This window comes from Pristiophorus japonicus, chromosome 8, assembly GCF_044704955.1.
Source record: "Pristiophorus japonicus isolate sPriJap1 chromosome 8, sPriJap1.hap1, whole genome shotgun sequence".
Lineage (NCBI taxonomy): Eukaryota > Metazoa > Chordata > Chondrichthyes > Pristiophoridae > Pristiophorus > Pristiophorus japonicus.
The window spans coordinates 168,578,883-168,602,011 of record NC_091984.1 but is presented as its reverse complement, the minus strand read 5'-3'; the positions used below and the strand labels follow the sequence as shown (position 1 = coordinate 168,602,011).

General features: G+C 45.3%; 1 protein-coding gene across 1 annotated transcript in view; it reads right to left on the bottom strand.

Annotated features, from left to right (window-relative positions):
- Positions 1-306: 306 nt before the first annotated feature.
- The window catches only part of crkl (v-crk avian sarcoma virus CT10 oncogene homolog-like), a 100,906-nt gene continuing 78,083 nt past the window's right edge, over positions 307-23,129 (bottom strand). Inside the window, exon 2 of the mRNA XM_070887520.1 lies at positions 307-3,819. Within this exon, the coding sequence (XP_070743621.1) occupies positions 3,685-3,819 (135 nt within the window). The 3' untranslated portion in view covers positions 307-3,684. The remainder of the gene's footprint in view (positions 3,820-23,129) is intronic.

Below are 23,129 nucleotides of genomic sequence, written 5' to 3'. Positions count from 1 at the left end.
GAGGGGAAAAAAATGTGAATTATTGTAAATTTTATTACTATATACAAACCGGCTTTACAAACACTGGCTTCAACAATGCGGCATTTTGATATTTGACCTAAATGATGAAAACTATAAGACATTACATTGTAAAGGACAAAAAAGACACACCCTCCATCAGTGCACCCTGGAAATAGGCCAAGTCCTGTAATACTGTCAACTTCTGAAACACACATACCAAAAGCACCCTGAAAAAGCCCGTTTAAGCATATGGCATTTGAGATTACCGAGGTTTGCGAGCAGAGTTTACAGTTCTAGACACTTGCATTTCCAAACACTAGATTTATTCATTTAAGGGTTAGACATGATCTGTACTGTACACAGGCAAAAAGCTCCCATTCCCAGAATGTTAAACAAAATGCATTAATAATTCTCTTGGAACAGACAGCACAAAGCAATCTACAAAAATAAAAGTGTGACTAGCATGCATGGAGGCCACAGACATACATTTTCTGGAGTTTTTTAAGCTCATTAGCACTTATTAAAAACCTGTTGTAAATTTGCTGTGTTGTAAACAATGTTTATTGGCGACAGATGCAGTGGGAAGGCAGTGCAAGTGATGCAGGCAGAGTACACGCCCGCCCTCCACAGTACGATTCATTGCTCGGCTTGACTCACCGCGCGACATCTACAAGAGGGGCAGACTCATGTTTTCTTTCCTTCCTGTAGCGCACAAGCCTAGTTACAATATTATGGAAGCTGATAAAAGCTAAGCAGGAAGAGAGGCTAGCCAGGTGCTATGAACCTGAAAGGGGAAACACTCACAAACCGGAACCGAATCATCAAGAGATGAAGGGGGGAAAAATTAAAATGTAGGGCAGTGTCCATTGTCACAAGGCATTTCTGACAACTAGACAGAGTTTTGTGAGTCCAGTGTAACAGCTTGGCAGGCAAGCCAAGGGATCTATAGTGGTTTGATGAAGGAAGCAAAAAATAAAACAAGGCACAAACCTGGTCACATTCGTACGAGTAGCGAAATGGAGGCATATCTAAAGACATCTGTGATTCTGCAATGAAAAGCCTGTTGGGTCAATACTGCTGTGTCACGGTTAGACCTACATCCAGGACCTGGTTAGCTAAAGACCTCCGCAAGGTGAGAAGTGGAGGAGAAGGCAAATAAAACCATTGGCTCTAAAACGTCTTTGGAGCCACAATGGGGTGGCCCCAAAGCACGTCAAACAATTCTAAAAGTTGCCCCCTAAAAGTAACCAGGACAGTGATACCTAATCTACCTCAACCTGCTCCTCCCATACAGCGGACACCATTTTGTAGGCACTAGGTATATACTTTGGTTCAATGGTGAAATGACCTCAGGAAGTCAGCCGCACCCCCTCCCCCCAGATGATTTACTCAATGTTCAGAATATGTAGTGAGCTTCGGGCAGCTGCTATAGAGCCACCATGGCTTTAATTTAATAACCAGTAACAATGTACTGTGAAACAGTGCAAAACAACCACTGCTCACCACGGTTACAATAGCACACACTTGCCTAAAGTTATTGAGGGGGAATGGCCGCTCCAAGCCACTCTGGGTGGGAGAAGAAAGCAAGCTCGTGGATTCATTAAATACACACTCCAACTGGATAAAATCCAGTCAATAAAAATTTTCCAATAGGGAAAAAACTGCAAGTGCCCATTACTGGCAGCTACTGTACATCCACCCTTTTAAACTGCTGGCAGCACCGCTGCCCATTCATTCACCAGATATTGGAATTGGATGGCCAGCCGATCTTCTCCACAAACTGACCGGGAACCGAGCACGGCAGGTGCAGCCGACCAAACAGCCATAGTAACCTCTAGGGACCTGTCAATGGTGCATTGCTGTTCAATCTGACAACAGTTTATGTACAGTTACTCCGCACGGGTCATCTGTGTCGACATTACTGAGAAAGTAACACTTTCACAGCAGCAAAGGGTCGGGCCCAATACCTGGGAATGAGTGCAGCACACCCCCAGTAATTGGCTAGGTAGCGTGATAGCTTGTCGACAGTGTCTGATTTTAGTGTTGCACTGTGGGTGACAATGTTTTCACCCAGGTCATTAAATAAAGCAGAGTCAGTACACAGGTATTAAAACATACAAGGCTTGAACTTCTTCAAATTAATTATTAAAAAGTATAATGGACTAAAAACGAGGAGCAAGTCAAAGGAAGTCCATTTCAAGAGAGATTACCTTGGACTATACTTTTTGTAAAAATATTGTTTGAAGGGTGTCAAGTTCTTTCTCCCAGTGTGTGAGAAAGTACGTCTGCGCGCACGAGCGAAAGCACGCGTCTGCGCGCACGAGCGAAAGTACGTGTGCGTGCACGAGTGAAAGTACGTGTGCGCATTCACTAGAAAGCAAGTGAGTGAGAATGCGTGTGGGAAACTGTGTCCATTCCAGAGGTCAGAGGCCGAGCAGGACTTGATAACACACTGCCCCCGCATTAGACCGACTCAACTACTGACTCCTCACAAACCCAACTGGCCCTCTGGCCACCCGGAGTAGGTGAAAGAGCATCAGACTGGGCACCATTCGAAGTCAGGCAGACTGCACGTGCTGAACATGGGCTTACCAAGAATGCCGACTAACCATCAAGCATCGCCACTCAAAGGCAGATCTGCAGAAACTGTTTAGTTTAGAAACCACTTCCAAAGAAAAGGCACAAATATCTCCATTAGAATTTCTGCCCGTTAGTCAGATGTTTTGTGGTGTGTAGATTTTCTGAATGGCCTTGATTAAAATGGAAGCCATGGCCCCATATGTAGAGATATGAAAAAGTTCTGCCTTACTGAAGCGGAAAGCCCATGGGCCAGTCCTTGTGCAGGTTACCTGCTCCCAAGCACAGCACTGTTTAGGCTGCGAATCACCGGCACACCCAAAATCCTTGTGCCCCTCTCAGCTGACACCCGGCAATCTTTCTGGATTGGCCAGTGTGAGCAATTCTGTTCCTGTTTACCCAGAGTGTTTCCTCTTTAAAAGCTCAGTTTTTCTTTACAGGTGTTACAGAACTGTAAAAGTGACTTATCCATGATTGTTTTCTACAGCTATCTAACTGATTGTATCCAAAAAAACTGTGACTCCTCTACATATTGGATATGGCACCACAGGCTAACGTTATACAGGCTAACGTTATATAGGCTGTACTCCAAACCATTTAAAAACATTTCTTAGGAGTCCAATGCCTCAGTTATTCACTCAGCTCCTTTACGTTAAGTGAGCACTCAAGATAATATTTGAGGCTATATGAATCTAGTCCCAGTAGCATCCCTACATACCACAATTAATAAGCTGGCAAGGGATGGCTACATTTACATGCCTGTCATAGGCAAGAACAAATCCACTCAAGTGTTCACACTCAGTTATCCCAGTTGGCTTCAAACTCGTACTGAAGCATGGTCTATCGTGGCACTGGGATCGACTGTCCCTCTCCTGTCCTTTTCTCCATTTATTATTAGTAATCATGTAGCTTTAATGGTACATGGGAAGAGCTCAGACAGAAACGTTAAATTCCAGCAGGTAAGCAGATACTCAAAAATCCAATCGCAGTTCCATGGCAAAATGATGGTTTCCCCATTAGTCTGGAAGCGATGCACCAGATGTGATGCTGACACCGTGTGCGATGAACAGGCAGATGGAGGTGACCACATGTTCCCAGACCTTCAGGTCACTCATTCTCTTCAGGGTTCTGGGGGTCGATGATCTGGACATGAGTGAAGGGGAAGAGTCCTTGCCGACCATTCACCTCACCCTCCCACTGGCCGCTGATGTTCATCCTGGTCACTTTCACAAGGTCGCCAACCTGTCGGAAAAACAAACAGCCAGAGTTTAATTCACTGCATGGAAAACAAGTGGTCAGTTACCCAATCTAATCCATTTACAGGTATGGGATAGTCACAATGACAATGGGGACACCTTCTATTGGCTATACGGGAGTCTGCGCTCCACATCAGAGCTCTCATTGGGTGTATGTACCCACTGACAGGTATAGTCCACTCTCAATTCAAAGTCACTTCATTCAAATCAGCTGACAATTCAAAACCGATTTCAGCACCAAATTCCTACCATGCTGTTATTTATGCTGCTCAATTCAAATTATTGGATAATTCAGAAGGGGTTGTGGGGGGAAGATGAAGTTAGCACAAAAAGACTGAACTTTCAGGAGCAGGCTGTATAACTAAAGACAAGCCAATACATTTCCTTGATGAATGAGACCTCAATTTGATACCTTAACCTCTCCATTAACAGATCTGTACCCACCCCCCTTTACACTGCACTCATCCCTTGCCACTGGACCAAGACTGTGCTCCGTCAAGCCCGTGTAGTGGCTGGTGTGCAACGGCCACCCCACGTTTAAAGAATTCACACACAGGCATCGTCCACTGTTTAAAATGAGTTCATCAGTCACCCGAGTACTTATTTTTAGTGTGGAAGCAAGTTATCCTCGACCCCAAGGGACTGCCTACGATGATGAATTAGTAGCACATTTCACATTGATGATGAAATTCTAACAGCTTTAAGAACATAAGAAATAGGAGCAGGAGTCATAAGAACATAAGAATTAGGAACAGGAGTAGGCCATCTAGCCCCTCGAGCCTGCTCCGCCATTCAATAAGATCATGGCTGATCTGGTCGTGGACTCAGCTCCACTTACCCGTCCTCTCCCCGTAACCCTTAATTCCCTTATTGGTTAAAAATCTATCTATCTGTGACTTGAAAACATTCAATGAGCCAGCCTCAACTGCTTCCTTGGGCAGAGAATTCCACAGATTCACAACCCTCTGGGAGAAGAAATTCTTTCTCAACTCGGTTTTAAATTGGCTCCTCCGTATTTTGAGGCTGTGCCCCCTAGTTCTAGTCTCCCCCACCAATGGAAACAACCTCTCTGCCTCGATCTTGTCTATCCCTTTCATGATTTTAAATGTTTCTATAAGATCACCCCTCATTCTTCTGAACTCCAAGGAGTAAAGACCCAGTCTACTCAATCTATCATAAGTTAACCCCCTCATTTTTGGAATCAGCCTAGTTAAACGTCTCTGTACCCTTTTTCAAAGCTAGTATATCCTTCCTTAAGTAAGGTGACCAAAACTGCACGCAGTACACCAGGTGCGGCCTCACCAATACCTTATACAGTTGCAGAAGGACCTCCCTGCTTTTGTACTCCATCCCTCTCGCAATGAAGGCCAACATTCCATTCGCCTTCCTGATTACTTGCTGCACCTGCAAACTAACCTTTTGGGATTCAAGCTAAGCAGAGTCAGGCCTGGTTAGTACTTGGATGGGAGACTGCCTGGGAATACCAGGTGCAGTAGGCCAAAAAGAGTTTCATGCACAAGGACCCCCAGGTCCCTCTGCACCACAGCATGTTGTAATTTCTCCCCATTCAAATAATATTCCCTTTTATTGTTTTTTTTCCCCAAGGTGGATGACCTCACACTTTCCGACATTGTATTCCATCTGCCAAACCTTAGCCCATTCGCTTAACCTATCCAAATCTCCTTGCAGCCTCTCTGAGTCCTCTACACAACCCGCTTTCCCACTAATCTTAGTGTCATCTGCAAATTTTGTTGCACTACACCCTGTCCCCTCTTCTAGGTCATCTATGTATATTGTAAACAGTTGTGGTCCCAGCACTGATCCCTACGGCACACCACTAACCACTGATTTCCAACCGGAAAAGGACCCATTTATCCCGACTCTCTGCTTTCTGTTCGCCAGCCAATTCTCTATCCATGCTAATACATTTCCGCTGACTCCGCATACCTTTATCTTCTGCAGTAATCTTTTGTGTGGCACCTTATCGAATGCCTTTTGGAAATCTAAATACACCACATCCTTCGGTACACCTCTATCCACCATGCTCGTTATATCCTCAAAGAATTCCAGTAAGTTAGTTAAACATGATTTCCCTTTCATGAATCCATGCTGCATCTGCTTGATTGCACTATTCCTATCTAGATGTCCCGCTATTTCTTCCTTAATGATAGTTTCAAGCATTTTCCCCACTACAGATATTAAACTAACCGGCCTATAGTTACTTGCCTTTTGCCTGCCCACTTTTTTTAAACAGAGGCGTTACATTAGCTGCTTTCCAATCCGCTGGTACCTCCCCAGAGTCCAGAGAATTTTGGTAGATTATAACGAATGCATCTGCTATAACTTCCGCCATCTCTTTTAATACCCTGAGATGCATTTCATCAGGACCAGGGGACTTGTCTACCTTCAGTCCCATTAGCCTGTCCAGCACTACCCCCCTAGTGATAGTGATTGTCTCAAGGTCCTCCCTTCCCACATTCCTGTGGCCTGCAAATTTTGGCATGGTTTTTATGTCTTCCATTGTGAAGACGGAAGCAAAATAATTGTTTAAGGTCTCAGCCATTTCCACATTTCCCATTATTAAATCCCCCTTTTCATCTTCTAAGGGACCAACATTTACTTTAGTCACTCTTTTCCGTTTTATATATCTGTAAAAGCTTTTACTATCTGTTTTTATGTTTTGCGCAAGTTTACCTTCGTAATCTATCTTCCCATTCTTTATTGCTTTTTTAGTCATTCTTTGCTGTTGCGTAAAATTTTCCCAATCCTCTAGTTTCCCACTAACCTTGGCCACCTTATACGCATTGGTCTTTGATTTGATACTTTCCTTTATTTCCTTGGTTATCCACGGCTGGTTATCCCTTCTCTTGCCGCCCTTCTTTTTCACTGGAATATATTTTTGTTGCGCACTATGAAAGAGCTCCTTAAAAGTCCTCCACTGTTCCTCAATTGTGCCACCGTTTAGTCCTTGTTTCCAGTCTACTTTAGCCAACTCTGCCCTCATCCCACTGTAGTCCCCTTTGTTTAAGCATAGTACGCTCGTTTCTGACACAACTTCCTCATCCTCAATCTGTATTACAAATTCAACCATATTGTGATCACTCATTCCGAGAGGATCTTTTACGAGGAGATCGTTTATTTTTCCTGTCGGCCATTTGGCCCCTTGAGCCTGCTCCGCCATTCAATAAGATCATGGCTGATCTGATCATGAACTTAGCTCCACTTCCCTGCCCGCTCCCCATAATTCCCTTATTGCTCAAAAATCTGTCTATCTCCACCTTGTACATTTTAAAGACGTAACACACTGACTGTCCAACAGGCTGCACTACCTTTTCTAAAATATACCAAACCAATTTCAACATGGTTTGTATTTACAGAACCTGTTTCCCACCCACCACCCCCCTCCTCCCCCAGCCTGTTCAGCACTGTATTATGGATTATGGTCACACGAAACCGAGACAAGCATCAGCAGTTTGCAGTGGGTGGGTGCTTGCTGCAGCACTAGAACCATGCCAGCTCTGTACTGGCCCCTCCATCCAAACCCAACATCCCATACTTTACTCAAATTAGAACTGCTGCTTCTCACTAACCGCAAACACTGGAGGAAACGAGAAAAACAAAGATAACGTACAAAGAAAACAGAAACCCCTTGATAGAAAAGTTCAAAGGAGAGCGCTCTGGTACTGCAACTTGGATATTAACCCTTGGCATGCTGCTGAGTTGCCTCAGGACACAATAGCACAGTCTGAAGCTGGGTATTCTGCAGTGAGTGCCTCATCTCCCGACTCCCCAAAGCCTTTTCACCATCGACAAGTCAGGAGTGTGATGGAATACTCTCCACTTGCTTGGATGAGTGCAGCTCCAACAACACTCAAGAAGCTCGCCACCATCCAGGACAAAGCAGCCCGCTCGATTGGCACCTCATTCACCACCTTAAACATTCACTTCCTCCACCACCGGCGCACTGTGGCTGCAGTGTGTACCATCTACAAGATGCACTGCAGCAACTCGCCAAGGCTTCTTCGACAGCACCTCCCAAATCTGCGACCTCTATCACCTAGAAGGACAAGGGCAGCAGGCGCATGGGAACACCATCACTTCCACGTTCCCCAAGTCACATCATCCTGACTTGGAAATAGATCGCTGTTCCTTCATCGTCGCTGGGTCAAAATCCTGGAACTCCATCCCTAACAGCACTGTGGGAGCACCTTCACCACACGGACTGCAGTGGTTCACCACCACCTTCGAGGACAATTGGATATGGGCAATAAATGCTGGCCTTACCTGTGACGCCCACACCTCAAGAATGAATGAAAAAAAGTACTTCAGACACCAACAGCCCAGAATAGCCACAGGCAATTGTTAGAATATAAAAACCGAGCTATAATAAAGATAGGAATAGGGAGTAAAGGAAGCCACGGCAAGATTTTTAAAAAGACGCTTACTTTAATTTCAAATTTCGTTGTACACGTTTAAAGCTGAGAGACAGAGCGAGAGAGGGAGTGTGAGCTGAAAATTAACACACAGCCTAGGAAGCCCGGAGTTTCCCCAATTGTGCTGATTAGAAAATAAAAATGTCGAAGAATGAAATAAAAATTCCACTTCAGACCACAAGCACACTGACTACAGCTTGGAATGGAAATGCAGAATTCAACCAACTCATGGATTGTCATCACGTGGACGTTGGCAGAGTGGTGGTGGTGATGAGGGGCAGTTCTCATCATGACAAGCATCCTGTACAGTGAGTCGTGCTCAGGCTGTGTCTACAGAGAGGATTTAGAGATGTGTGACATTAGGCTGAAGTATTGGTGGATACAAGTCTTGTCACTAAGTGTGCGGCCATTTAAGTTCATAAAGTGAGAGCATCACAAGAACATAACAAATGGAAGGAGTAGGCCATTCGGCCTTTCCAGCCTGCTCTGCCATTAATAAGACCATGGCTGATCTTCTACCTCAATTCCACCTTCCCGCACTATCCCCGTATCACTTAATTCCCTTAGTATCCTACATTACAATAGTGACTACACTTCAAAATGTTCTTCATTGGCTGTAAAGTACTTTGGGACATCCGGTGGTCGTGAAAGGTGCTTTATAATCATCATGCCGCTGGTGTTCTCCTGCAGGTCGGGGCCTCCATGCTGTTCTTGGAGAATGCCAAAGACTCACAACCCCCGAGTGAAATTTTTTTTCATCTCAGTCCTAAATGGCTGACCCTTTAATCTGAGACTGTGACCCCTGGTTCTAGACACCCCAACCAGGAGAAACAACACCCTGCATCTACCCTGTCAAGCCCTTTAAGAATTTTATATGTTTAAATGAAATCACCTCTCATTCTTCTAAACTCTAGGGAATATAGGCCCAGTCTCCTCAATCTCTCCCATCCCAGGAATCAGTCTAGTGAATCTTATATCCTCTTAGGTAAGGGACCAAAACTGTACATAATACTCCAGGTGCAGTCTCACTAAGGCCCTATATAACTGCAGTAAGACATCTTTATTCTTATATTCCAATTCTTTCATAATAAAGGCCAACATATCATTTGCTTTCTTAATTGCTTACTGTACTTGCATATTAACTTTCAGTGATTCGTGTTTAAGGGCCCTCTTACTACCAACCAAATCGCTCACTATTTTAAAAATATTCTGCTTTTCTATTTTTCACAACCAAAGTGGATAGCTTCACACTTCATTATATTCCATCTGCTATGTTCTTGTCGACTCACTTAACCTGTCTATAACCCTTTGCATCCTCTTCACAACTTCCTTTCCCACCTCACTTTATATCAGCAAACTTGAATACATTATAGGCCCCCTCACCCAAGCTATTGATATAGATTGTAAATAGCTGAGGCCTAAGCACTGGTCCTTGCGGCACCCCACTGGTTACAGCCATTGCTAATCTGAAAATGACCCATTTATTCCTTCTCTGTTTTAAGAAGAACATAAGAAATAGGAACAGGAGTAGGCCATACGCCCTCTCGAGCCTGCTCCGCCATTTAATAAGATCATGGCTGATCTAATCATGGACTCAGCTCCACTTACCTGCCCACTCGCCATAACCCCTTATCGTTTAAGAAACTGTCTATTTCTGTCTTAAATTTGTTCAATGTCCCAGCTTCCACAGATTCTCTGAGGCAGCGAATTCCACAGATTTACAACCCTCAGAAGAAATTTCTCCTCATCTCTGTTTTAAATGGGCGGCACCTTATTCTAAGATCATGCCCTCTAGTTCTAGTCTCCCCCATCAGCGGAAACATCCTCTCTGCATCCAACTTGTCAAGCCCCCTCATAATCTTATACGTTTCGATAAGATCACCTCTCATTCTTCTGAATTCCAATGAGTAGAGGCCCAACCTACTCAACCTTCCCTCATAAGTCAATCCCCTCATCTCCAGAACCAACCTAGTGAACCTTCTCTGAACTGTCTCCAAAGTATATCCTTTCGTAAATATGGAAACTAAAACTGCACGCAGTATTCCAGGTGTGGCCTCACCAATAACTTGTATAGCTGTAGCAAGACTTCCCTGCTTTTATACTCCAGCCTCTTTACAATAAAGGCCAAGATACCATTGGCCTTCCTGATCACTTGCGGTACCTGCATACTATCCTTTTGTGTTTCATGCACAAGTACCCCCAGGTCCCGCTGTACTGAGGCACTGTGCAATCTTTCTCCATTGAAATAATAACTTGCTCTTTGATTTTTTCTGCAAAAGTACATGACCTCACACTTTCCAACATTATACTCCATCTGCCAAATTTTTGCCCACTCACTTAGCCTGTCTATGTCCTTTTGCAGATTTTGTGTCCTCCTCACACATTGCTTTTCCTCCCATCTTTGTATCGTCAGCAAACTTGGCTACGTTACACTCAGTCCCTTCTTCCAAGTCGTTTATATAGATTGTAAATAGTTGGGGTCCCAGCACTGATCCCTGCTGCACCCCACTAGTTACTGGTTGCCAACCAGAGAATGAACCATTGATCCCGACTCTCTGTTTTCTGTTAGTTAGCCAATCCTCTTTCCATGCTAATATATTACCCCCAACCCCATGAACTTTTATCTTGTACAGTAACCTTTTATGTGGCACCTTGTCAAATGCCTTCTGGAAGTCCAAATACACCACATCCACTGGTTCCCCTTTATCCACCCTGTTTGTTACATCTTCAAAGAACTCCAGCAAATTTGTCAAACATGACTTCCCTTTCATAAATCCATGCTGACTCTGCCTGACCGAACTTTGCTTTTTCAAATGTCCTGCTACTGCTTCTTTAATAATGAAATCCAACATTTTCCCAACCACAGATGTTAGGCTAACTGGTCTATAGATTCCTGCTTTTTGTCTGCCTCCTTTTTTTAAATAGGGGCGTTACATTTGCAGTTTTCCAATCTGCTGGGACCTCCCCAGAATCCAGGGAATTTTGGTAAATTACAACCAATGCATCCACAATCCTTGCCACTACTTCTCTTAAGACCATAGGATGCAGGCCATCGGGTCCAGGGGATTTATCTGCCTTTAGTCCCATTATCTTACTGAGTACCACCTCCTTAGTGATTGTGATTGAGTTAAGTTCCTCCGCCCCTATAGCCCCTTGACTATCCACTGTCAGAATATTGCTAGTGTCCTCTACCGTAAAGACTGATACAAAATATTTATTGAGTTTTCTGTCCGATAACCAATCCTCAATCCATGCTAACATATTACCCCCAGTCCCATGAGCCCTAATTTTGTGTAATAACCTTGTGACACACCTTATCGAATGTCTTATGAAAATCCAATACACCACATCCACAGGTTCCCTCTCATCTACCCTGCTAGTTACCACCTCAAAAAATGGACATTTGTCAAACACGATTTCCCCTTTATAAATCCGTGTTGGCTCTGCCCAATCGTACGATTTTCTAAATGCCCTGTTACCACGTCCCTCATTATAGATGCTAGCATTTTCCCCACTACTGAAGTCAGGCGAACTGATCTATAGATTCCTGTTTTCTCTCTCCCTCCTTTCTTGAATAACGTGGCTACATTTGCTACCTTCCAATCTGCGGGGACTGTTCTAGAATCTACGGAATTCTGGGAGATCAAAACCAATGTATCCGCTATCTCTGTAGCCACCTCTTAAAACCCTTGGATGTAGGGCGTCAGGTCCAGGGGATTTGTCGGCTTTTAGTCCCGGTAATTTCTCCAGTACTATTTCTTTACTAATGGTAATTTTTTTTTTTTAAGTTCCTCATTCTCACAAGACCCTTGGTTCCCCACAATTTCCAGAATGTTTTTGTGCCAGCGTCCATGAAGACAGATACAAAGTATTTGTTTAATGTCACTGCCATTTCCTTATTCCCCATTCATTTCTCCTGGCTCTGCGTTTACATTCGCTAATCTCTTCCTTTTTACACATCCATTAAAGCCTTACAATCTGTTTTTGTCTCTCGCTAGTTTACTCTGATTCTATTTTCTCTCATCAATTTCTTGGGTGTGGGCACCTTTAACAGGCTATGAAGCGCACTCAAATTTCCGAGCATGCCGAGTTTTCCCATGCAAAAGCCAGTGGCCTGTGTGGAACTCATCATCATAGGCAGTCCCTTGAAATCGAGGAAGACTTGCTTCCACTCGAAGAGTGAGCTCTCAGGTGACTGAACAGTCCAATAAGGGAACTACAATCTCTGTCACAGGTGGGGCAGACAGTGGTTGAAGGAAGGGGTGGGTGGGGAGCCTGGTTTGCCGCACGCTCCTTCCGCTGCCTGCATTTATTTTCTGCATGCTCTCGGCGACGAGACTCTAGGTGCTTCGCGCCCTCCCGGATGCTCTTCCTCGACTTAGGGCGGTCTTGGTCCAGGGCCTCCCAGGTATCAGTGGGGATGTTGCACTTTATCAGGGAGGCTTTGAGGATGTCCTTGCAACGTTTCCTCGGCCCACTTGGGGCTGACTTGCCGTGTAGGAGTTCTGAGTAAAGTGTTGCGTTGGGAGGCTTGTGTCAGGCATGCGAACAATGTGGCCCGCCCAATGGAGCTGGTCGAGTGTGGGCAGTGCTTCGATGCTGGGGATGTTGGCCTGATCGCAAACACTGACGTTGATGCGTCTATCCTCCCAGTGGATTTGCAGGATCTTGCGGAGGCAGCGCTGGGGGTAATTTGCCAGCGCTTTGAGGTGTCCACTGTATATGGTCTTTGAGCCATATAGGAGGGCAGGTATCACTACTGCCCTGTCGACCATAAAGCTTGGCGCCAGATTTGAGGTCCTGGTTTCTTCCTCAGGCGACCGAAGGCTGCGTTGGCCTTAGTCATCGATGTCTGCCCTTGCTCTGAGTAAGCTCCCGAGGTATGGAAAATGGTCCACGTTGTCCAAGGCGGTGCCGTGGATTTTGATGACCGGGGAGCAGTGCTGTGTGGAGGGATCAGGTTGGTGGAGGACCTTTGTCTTACGGATGTTTCGCACGCCTCGGTGAAGATGTTGACGATGGCCTGGCGTTCGGCCTCAATGTGCGCAGACGCAAGCGTTGTCACTGTACTGTAGATCGGACCACTGTGTGGCCACACAGCTCAACAGGAACATTTCACACTACCTAAACTAAGGGGTGTGATCCAAGTGTGCTGAGTATTAACACTGTGACTTAGGTGTGATGGTTCCTGTAGTAGATTGGAAGAGATAGCAAGGCCATATTTGGACTCCAAACATTGTGAAACATAAAAAGTTACATGTTTGCAGAGTGAACCATTTTAGCTACAAATTCCTACTGAGAATGAAAACAGTGTATAAAGATATCATTTACTGCAAAGAGCACGGGGGCAAATTTACTTCTAGCACTGCTGAGCTGTGGAATTCTCTGCCCCAGAGAGCTGTGGAGGCTGGGTCATTGAATATATTTAAGGCGGAGATAGACAGATTTTTGAGTGATAAGGGAGTAAAGGGTTATGGGGAGCGGGCAGGAAAGTGGAGCTGAGTCCATGATCAGATCAGCCATAATCTTATTAAATGGCGGAAAAATGCAGGGGACAGCGCCAGCCCTGATACATGGCCTTTTTCGATCTCACAAAGACCTTTGACACTGTCGACCGTGAGGGTTTATGGAGCGTCCTCCTCGGTTTTGGATGCCCCGAAAGTGTGTCAACATCCTTCGCCTGCTCCACGACAACATGCAGGCAGTGATCCTTACCAACGGATCCATTACAGACCCATTTCATGTCCGCACCGGGGCCAAACAGGGCTGCATCATTGCTCCAACCCTCTTCTCAATCTTCCTCGCTGCCATACTCTACCACACTGTTAACAAGCTCCCTGCTGGAGTGGAACTAAACTACAGAACCAGTGGGAAGCTGATTAACCTACGCTGCCTCCAGGCCAGGTCCAAGATCACCCAAACCTCTGTCATTGAACTGCAGTATGCGGACGACGCCTGCATCTGCACACATTGAGGCCGAACTCCAGGATATAGTCGATGTATTCACCGATCCATATGAAAGCATGGGCCTTACGCTTAACATCTGTAAGACAAAGGTCCTCCACCAGCCTGCCCTCATCGCACAGCACTGCCCCTCTGACATCAAGATTCACGGCGCGGCCCTCGAAAACGTGGATCACTTCCCATACCTCGGGAGCCTCGTCAACAAAGGCAGACATTGATGTGGAGATTCAACATCGCCTCCAGTGCGCCAGTGCAGCCTTCGGCCGCCTGAGGAAAAGTGTGTTCGAAGACCAGGCCCTCAAACCTACTACAAAGCTCATGGTCTACAGGGCTGTAGTAATACCCGCCCTCCTGTATGGATCAGAGGCAAGGACGATGTATAGAAGACACCTCAAGTTGCTAGAGATATATCACCAACGATGTCTCCGCAAGATCCTGCAAATCCCCTGGGAGGACAGACGCACCAACATCAGTGTCCTCGCTCAGGCCAACATCCCCAGCATTGAAGCACTAACCACACTCGATCAGCTTCGCTGGGCAGGCCACATAGTTCACATGCCAGACACGAGACTCCCTAAGCAATTGCTCTACGCGGAGCTCCTTCATGGCAAACGAGCCAAAGGTGGGCAGCGGAAACGTTACAAGGACACTCTCAAAGCCTTCCTGGTGAAGTGCGACATCACCACTGACACCTGGGAGACCCTGGCTGAAGACCGCCCTAGGTGGAAAAAGTGCATCCGGGAGGGCGTTGAGCTCTTTGAATCTCAACGCTGCGAGCGTGAAGAGGTCAGGCTCAGGCAGCGGAAGGAGCATGCGACAAATCAGTCCCACCACCCCCTTCCCCCGACGAATGTCTGTCCCACCTGTGACAGGGTCTGTGGCTCGTGTTGGACTGTTCAGCCACCAAAGAATTCACTTTAGTAGTGGAAGCAATCTTCCTCGATTCCGAGGGACTGCCTATGATGATGATGATGATGAAATGGGGGAGCAGGCTCGAAGGGCCAAATGGCCGACTCCAGCTCCTATTTCTTATATTCCCACTTTCCAGTTCTTGGTCCGTAGCCCTGCAGGTTCGGCACTTCAGGTGCACATCCAAGTACTTTTTAAATGTGGTGAGGGTTTCTGCCTCTACCACTCTTTCGAGCAGTAATTTCCAGATCACCACAACCCTCGGTGAAAAGATTTCCCCTCAAATCCCCTCGGAATCTCCTACTAATTACTTTAAATCTATGTCCCCTGGTTGTTGACCCCTTTGCTAAGGGAAATAGGACCTTCCTATCCACTCTATCTAGGCCCCTCATAATTTTATACACAATCAGGTCTCCCCTCATCCTCCTCTGCTACAGAGTAAACAAACGCCAGCCTATCCAATATTTCCTCATAGCTAAAATTTTCCAGCCCAGGCAACATCCTCGTAAATCTCCTTGGTACCCTCTCCAGTGCAATCACATCTTTCCTGTAATGTGATCACAAGAGTTGCAGGCAGTATTCTAGCTATGGCCTAACTAGTGTATGATACAGTTCAAGCATAACCTCCCTGCTCTTATAATCTATGCCTTAGCTAATAAAGGCAGGTATCTCGTATGCCTTCTTAACCACCTTATCTATCAGTCCTGCTCCAAGGTCCCTTTGTTCCTCTACACTTCTCACTCAGTGCCCTACCATTTATTGTGTATTCCCTTGCCTTGTTAGCCTTCCCCAAATGCAAATTTGTTGGTTTGAGCTGTACAGATTAAATGGCCATGGAGGTATGAAACAGGTGGTTTTAAAACCCCTTGCTCACTGGCAGATAAATCCTACATCAATACACCAAAATCGGTTAGGGTCATCAAACTCAAGATAAATACAATGTAAATGGAACTTGAAATTCAACATTACTGGCAGCCACTCGAGGCTCTGTGACATGCATCATCATCATAGGCGATTCCTCGAAGCGAGGATGACTTGCTTCCACACCAAAAAGGGATGAGTTCATAGGTGTTTCAAAGAAGGACCTAATATTCCAGATCCCAAACTACATCCTGAAGGGTGGACGATGCCTGTGCATGGATTTTAACAACGTCTGGTGGCCGTTGCACATCAGCCACCACACGGGCTTGACAGAGCTAGGTCTTGGTCCAGTGGCAAGGGTTAACCAAGACGACCAGAGACCAGCTCTGCTGCACGGACCTAGTGCGCACACATATCGCAATGTGGACTGGCCCGTGCTGCCCCTGGGCCCTCGCCTCTTCTGGGCCCCGAACTCATGTCTCTCCTGAGCCCTGATCACATCACTCTACAATCACATGTGTTTCTGTGCCGTGACCTCACTGCTGCTGCTGCACCTGCCCACGATCCAATCAGCATAACCAGGTCACGATCCTGGACCTTGGCGACGTCCAATCCAGTCTTCAAAGGAGCATACCACTTCTATGACATGCACCTACACGCTCAAAGACAACAGAAGCTTAAGATACTCCAGTATTATGAGCATCCGCAAATTGCGGGAAGCTGCTTTTATACTGGTGCTGTAGCTGCTCAGATTGTGGGAGGTGGAAGATGAGACAGCCTCCAGCGTTCATGCTGTTAAATTGGCTTCCTTATCCTAACAATAAACTTATGGACCCAGAAATAAAAGTGGGCCTACGAGTGTGCTGTCAGGGTGGAGTGTAAATTGCTGACGGTCTGCTCACAGGGCAGTCTAATTGTCCAATAAGCAGCTCCAGTTATTGGCATCAGGCACTGGGAAAAACATGCTCCTCCTCTGCAGATACCAGATGCTACTGGAAGCTGAAGAGCAGTTTGGCACAGGGGGCAGTGACCGACACAATCTATGTGAGCAGCAGGCGGCAGACTTCCTCATTCATCCTCCACATGTACAAGTCACCTTCACCCCACTCAGGCCCCTGTCTCAGACTTTTCATGCCCTGACCAATTAGGTGGTCTTTCCCCAGATCTTCAGGACTTTACCCAGAGGGAGCGACCTGATACAATGAGTCAGTGACGACACCCAAACAATATTAAAGGTGGGAGAGAAAGAGAGAAAATCCATAGTCTAGTAATGCAAAACAAAGTAGCTGCGCTGTACTGGTGGGGCCACTAGTAGTCTGAAAAATTGGCAACTCGCAGTGTACAGTGCCAACCAATGAAGCCTCAAAACCATCTCCTCTGGTGGCTCTGGGGCCTTAGTGTCTCACGGCTGCCAATGTTTGGCCTGCCCTTGGCAGCCCTGTACTGTGAAGGAGGTACAAGGCACAACTCCAAGCCACATTAAGTCAGAAAAGGAATGAGTCTATAAATTGGGAGCAAGCTCTGTATGTGAAGAGCAAACTTTAAGTTGAGCAAACCTGCACCCATTAAAACCTCAATAACGTGACATCCTTCCTCATTCAGTTTGACAACAAAAAAAAGTGTGTAAAAGCTAGCAGTGGCTCTCTGACCACTCGCTACTTTAGAGCCCTATAGCAGTAGGCTAACGGATGTGCTGGCCAATCAAGGCAGCTTGGTAAGGTACAAACTGCTCCTGGTAGCTGGTTTGCACATAGCATTGAGGAACCACACACTTTTTGACACAGAAGTGGCCACCAGATAGAATGAGCTCTAATTTTTCCTGTTGCGCCCAGACTCACTATGGAAATACCAAGTGCATACAGCCCACTGTCAATTTTGGAAAGATGGACAGACACTGCTCGGATGTGCATGTTGGGTAAAGAGGAGGCTCTGTTCAAATGTATTTGTAGTTTAATGAAACAGGGTGCTGATGCTCACAATCTAGGACAACTTGCAAAGAAAGATGGATTGAGTGTTTTGGAGGCCTGCCATGGAACCATGTATCAGCAAATGCTGGCACCTTTTTTTGCAGGAGAATTTATAGGCTGGAAACAAGTTTTGTCACTTGATGCATCTTGGACTTGCTGGCTCTGCATCCCGGTTGATCGAGATTATTGGATGTGAAGCAGCAGCTCTCAGGGCTTTCAATTTGGATGGCGTGACTCATGAAAGCTGGAGGACTAGTTATCAGTTACAGCACTAACTTCCAGGGAAACCCTGGTTCTGAACGTTTGCAAAACTGCATGGAGGCATTTTGTCCACTGCTATGGTGATCATTTCAACCAGTTGAGATGTAATGCAAGTACTGCTGAATGAAGGTGGAATCCAAGCTCTTGGGAGATTTTGTGGAAATGTATTTTTTATCTAAGCTGATACCATACGGTATTTGCGTGCCCTTTGCAATATATATATAACAAAATGGAGTCCTGGTCCTTCCAGAACTTTCTGCATTTTAGCAGTCAGCTTGCATAAACAGCTAAACCTGGTTTGAGATGGCCATCAGACAGCTAGGAGACAAGTCATGCTGAGACAAGTACCCCCCCCCCCCCCCCCATGGTGCTCTCCTATTGTCTATACAACAAATTCCATGCCACCCCATCCTTTTCGAAGTACTCAAACCACCAGCCATTATCTCTTGTAGAGACCTCATCCATTTGATGCAAACAGATAACTGACTAGGAAACTGAACAATCCTGACACAATGCAAGACAGGTAATAGCTCATTACCTCATTCTCATGGGGTAATGACCGGCTGGCCAACTAATAACCCTGACAAAAGGAAATATCTGGAAACCATGTCAGGACAAGGATGTAGTAATTAACTCTTTATCTGTATTCACTGACTGCGAGACAGAGCCAATACACAGGGAGAGGCCATAACTTGGGTTTTACTGTATAAATATCGTGAAACTGTACCATTTCGGAGGTGTTCACTTAGCCATTGACCGAGTGTGACCTGCCCCTTGCTAGCAGGTAAATTAAAGAAACTTCTGCCGGAGCTGTAAGTGTCGGAGTCATTCTTTTCGGAGGTCGAGATTTCGACAGTTACTTCTTGGAGGTTCCACCGAGATGCATACTCTCTGTCCTGTGAGTAAAACGGATACAGGCATAGTGCCTCTCCAGTGAAAGGCTTCAGTGGCCAAAACAAGGTGAGCCTTTTGCTCACAAGAGGTTTCTTCACTGTTGAATCGCATATGTTGTCCACAGGGGAGGTACTGCAATCTACAAGACTCGACATTTAAAAGCTAAAGTTATTTTTTATAACCACTTCTTTCTCAGCTCGCAAGCAGAAGAGAACGGGTTCTGAAAAAAATCTCGAAACAGTCCGGGGAAGGTTTCAGTAGGTAGGGGAGCGCTAATCGATCGAAGGTTCTTATGTGATAAGAGCTTCATTGTTTTTAATTAGGAAAAGGTACTTATGTGATAAGAGTAGGAAAAAAAAAAGAGAAGCACAATCGATCAAAGGTTCTTATGTGATAAGAGTTAGGGTATGGAACCATAAGTTTTATCAGTTTTATAAGTTTTATTAGGATAAGTTAAGGACTCGGTCTGTAGTGGCGTACAACGCAGACTGAGAATTGATTATTTGTTTAGGTAGAGTGTAAGGTTATGATTTGTGTACTCGCGTGAATATTGTTTGTTGTCCTCGTTATACTGTTGTGTGCAATACCTTTGTGCGACATTGCCATTAGAGAAACGGGAAGAGTCACTAGGGAAAATTGTGATTTGGAAAAAAAAAACAAGGATTGATTAAGAAAAGAAACAGTAACTGATTGATCAACTACGGTTGGTTCGTGCCAACATATCTCACACACCCAGACTGAGCCCGAATTAAGAGCCTTTTCAGGCCACATAACGGCCAGGAGAAGTTGGCGCAGAGAACTCGGTTGGCCGAAAGGATTGTGAGATCAGAAACTGTGGAAAATCTTAACCATCCAGAATGGGGGCTGGAGCAAGTAAACCACCACCAAAAGGGACCCCGGCCCATTTTATGCTCCAGAATTGTGGTCAGTCTTCAATTGACCACCTAAGAGAATGGATAAAATGGACAAAGGGTGAAAACAGGCTATTTCCAACCGATGGTTCATTTAATACAAGAGCGAAATAGAGAATCTAAAAGCAAGGTCACCGTGTTTATGGAACAAGCAGCTCCAACAACACCCACCCCGGTGACACCGTCCTACGGCCCCCCCAGGGTAGAGGAAGAGAGTGAGGCAGAGGAAGAAATTTCAGGGGAAGAGGGAGAGAAGGTGCAGGGCGGGAACAATATGATTACAATTGTGGTCAGATTGGACACTGGGCTAGAAATTGCCGGACAAAACAGCAACAACCAAATTATGATTGGACTCAACAGGCAGGTAATAGAGCACTCCCTCCCCCTCCAGGACCTAACCCGTATGCGACCCAAGTCCAGGTACATGCTAGACCTCAGACTAATTTCTCTGTTCAAAATCCATTTGGATCACAGAATCAAAAGCAATTCGGCCAACAACCAAATTGCCAGTATAATGATCAATGATGCCCAATCCCAGACCCGAGTGCTGCGGACAAACAGCTACCCGTCGTTTCGTTAAATGCCATAAGAGAACCTGATAGTGACTTATGGATTCAAAAAAAAAAAGAGAAGCTTTATTGAATGGAGAGAGACTTTTGTGAATGTCTTGTCTTTGAATGAGAGTGCTTGTGTGTTTTTTTTCTTGTGTCTGGAAACCTGTTTGGAAAGGTTGTGGAGCTGCCTGTTTGTTTTAGCTCCACCCACTTTTTCAAACAAATTGAAGTTTTTTAACCCTTCATAGTGTTGTCCTGTATGTGGGAAGTTTAAGACATTCTAAGTTAGAAGCGCAGGTGTGGATTTATTCGGATGAGAAGTTACGGAGCTAGGAAATGCACAAAGGATAGGTTTGTTGAGACATGGTCCTGGTGGTTAAAAGTTGTAATGCCTTGGGAAGTTGTAATGCCTTTTTTTTAAAAAAAAAGCATTTGTGGGTCTCTCGAGGTGCAGGCTGGGGGAGTACACTCTCATTGTCCTTGGTGTAAAATCTTGGTACAAAAGCTTCTAGCTCAGTAAGAGGATTTTTTTTGGATAAAGAGTGGCAGTACAATAGTTGAATTGGGATTTTGAGATATTTCAGGTGATCTCCTTGATCAACATTTTGGGTGTATTGGAAAAATCTTGGGTTTGGAAGCCTTTTAATAAGATTAGAAAACAAGTACTTTACATTCTGTGATCTGTGAATCACTATAAGCATAAATGAGAAGTCTGTGTAACACACAGATTCGTCCAGTTCAGAAGCCCACACAAATGGAGGTGTGTCCAAGACCTACGAGCTGTGAATGAATCTACTATATTCTCACAATGCTTAAAGAAGGATTTGGAATGAAGTATCCCGGAATGCTTTCCAGAGTCTTAAGCAGTCCCTCACTTCAGCACCAGCCTTGGGATTACCAGATTACACTAAGCTATTCAACTTATTTGTGCATCACAAATCGGGTTTTGCACAATCTGTTTTGACTCAGTTACATGGGGACAGGCAGCGACCGGTAGCGTATTTCAGTACCCAACTAGACCCAGTGGCACGCGGACTACCAGGATGTCTTCCTTCGCTGGCAGCAGCTTATTATGCTATGCAACAGGCTCAGACAATAACTCTAAATCATCAGACCATTCTATACATCCCACACTCTGTCGAGATTTTACTTACTAAATGTGCCACCCAACACCTAACCTCCGCAAGAACCACTAAATATGAAGTTGAACTGTTATCAAATCCGAACCTTATAATTGCTCAGACCCGCCACCCACTATTAATGACGTGCTGACTTTTCAGACACAGGCCAGTACGGAGGTGGTGGTGACCTGGACGAAGGATCAATGTTATAAAAATCCAGAAGGAATATGGGTTCACCACGACGGCCGCGTGGTGGCGCCCAGATCCTTACTTCCATGGATTGCCCGATGTGTTCATACACTCACTCACACATGCAGGCAAAGGGGGATTGGCAGATTATATTTTGGCAACTTGGTATGCACCAGGTATTTCGGCAATTGCAAAACAAATCTGTGAAAATTGTGTTACCTGTCAGACAATGAATCCGGGTAAGACGGAAAAAGTAGAATCTGCCTCCCACCCAAATCCAGTCGGGCCTTTTGTACATTTACAAATGGATTTTATTGAATTACCTATGTGTATGGGATTCAAGTATGTATTAGCTATTGTAGATGTGTTCTCTAGATGGATTGAAGCCTTTCCATGTAAAAAGGCCGATGCCACTACTGTTGCTAAATGTTTGTTAAAGGAAATCGTACCGCGCTTCGGAATCCCTGCTAAGCTTTCTAGTGATAACGGGTCACATTTCACGGGAACTGTTATAAGAGAAATGTGTAAACCTTTGCAGATTAATCAACGTTTTCATTGCAGTTATCATCCACAATCAGCTGGACTTGTTGAAAGATATAATGGAATGCTTAAAAATAAGCTGGCAAAACTATGCAATGACACTGGACTGAAATGGACAGAACTGCTGCCCTTAGCTTTGATGGCAATGCGATCTGCAACCAACAGAACAACAGGCCTGTCACCGCATGAGATAGTTATGGGACGTCCCCAACGACTACCTTTTACAGCAGCATTTACTGCAAAACAAACGGACATGCACAAAATGGAGGAAAATATGTTGAACTATTGTTTGGCACTAACCAAATGTATTTCCAGCTTTCATTCACAGGTAAAGGAAGCTCAAGTCAAGCCAGCGGAAGGGAAGTGTCATAACCTGGAGCCAGGGGAATTCGTTTACATCAAGATTTTTAAAAGAAAAAGCAGTCTACAGCCAAGATTCGAAGGACCATACCAGGTCTTGCTGGCGACCAATACTGCAATCAAGGTAAAGGAAAGACCAACATGGATCCATGCATCCCATTGCAAATGGGCACCCGACCAGGAGGAAGGGAAGAAGGAACCAGAGGAACAGAAAAAGGAAGACTGAATAAGGAACTGTATGGACTATGGGGACTGATGGTGCTGGGCTTGACAGGGTTTTACTTTGCATTATTGATTATACCAGAGGTACAGACACCGAAGGGAACTGCAAG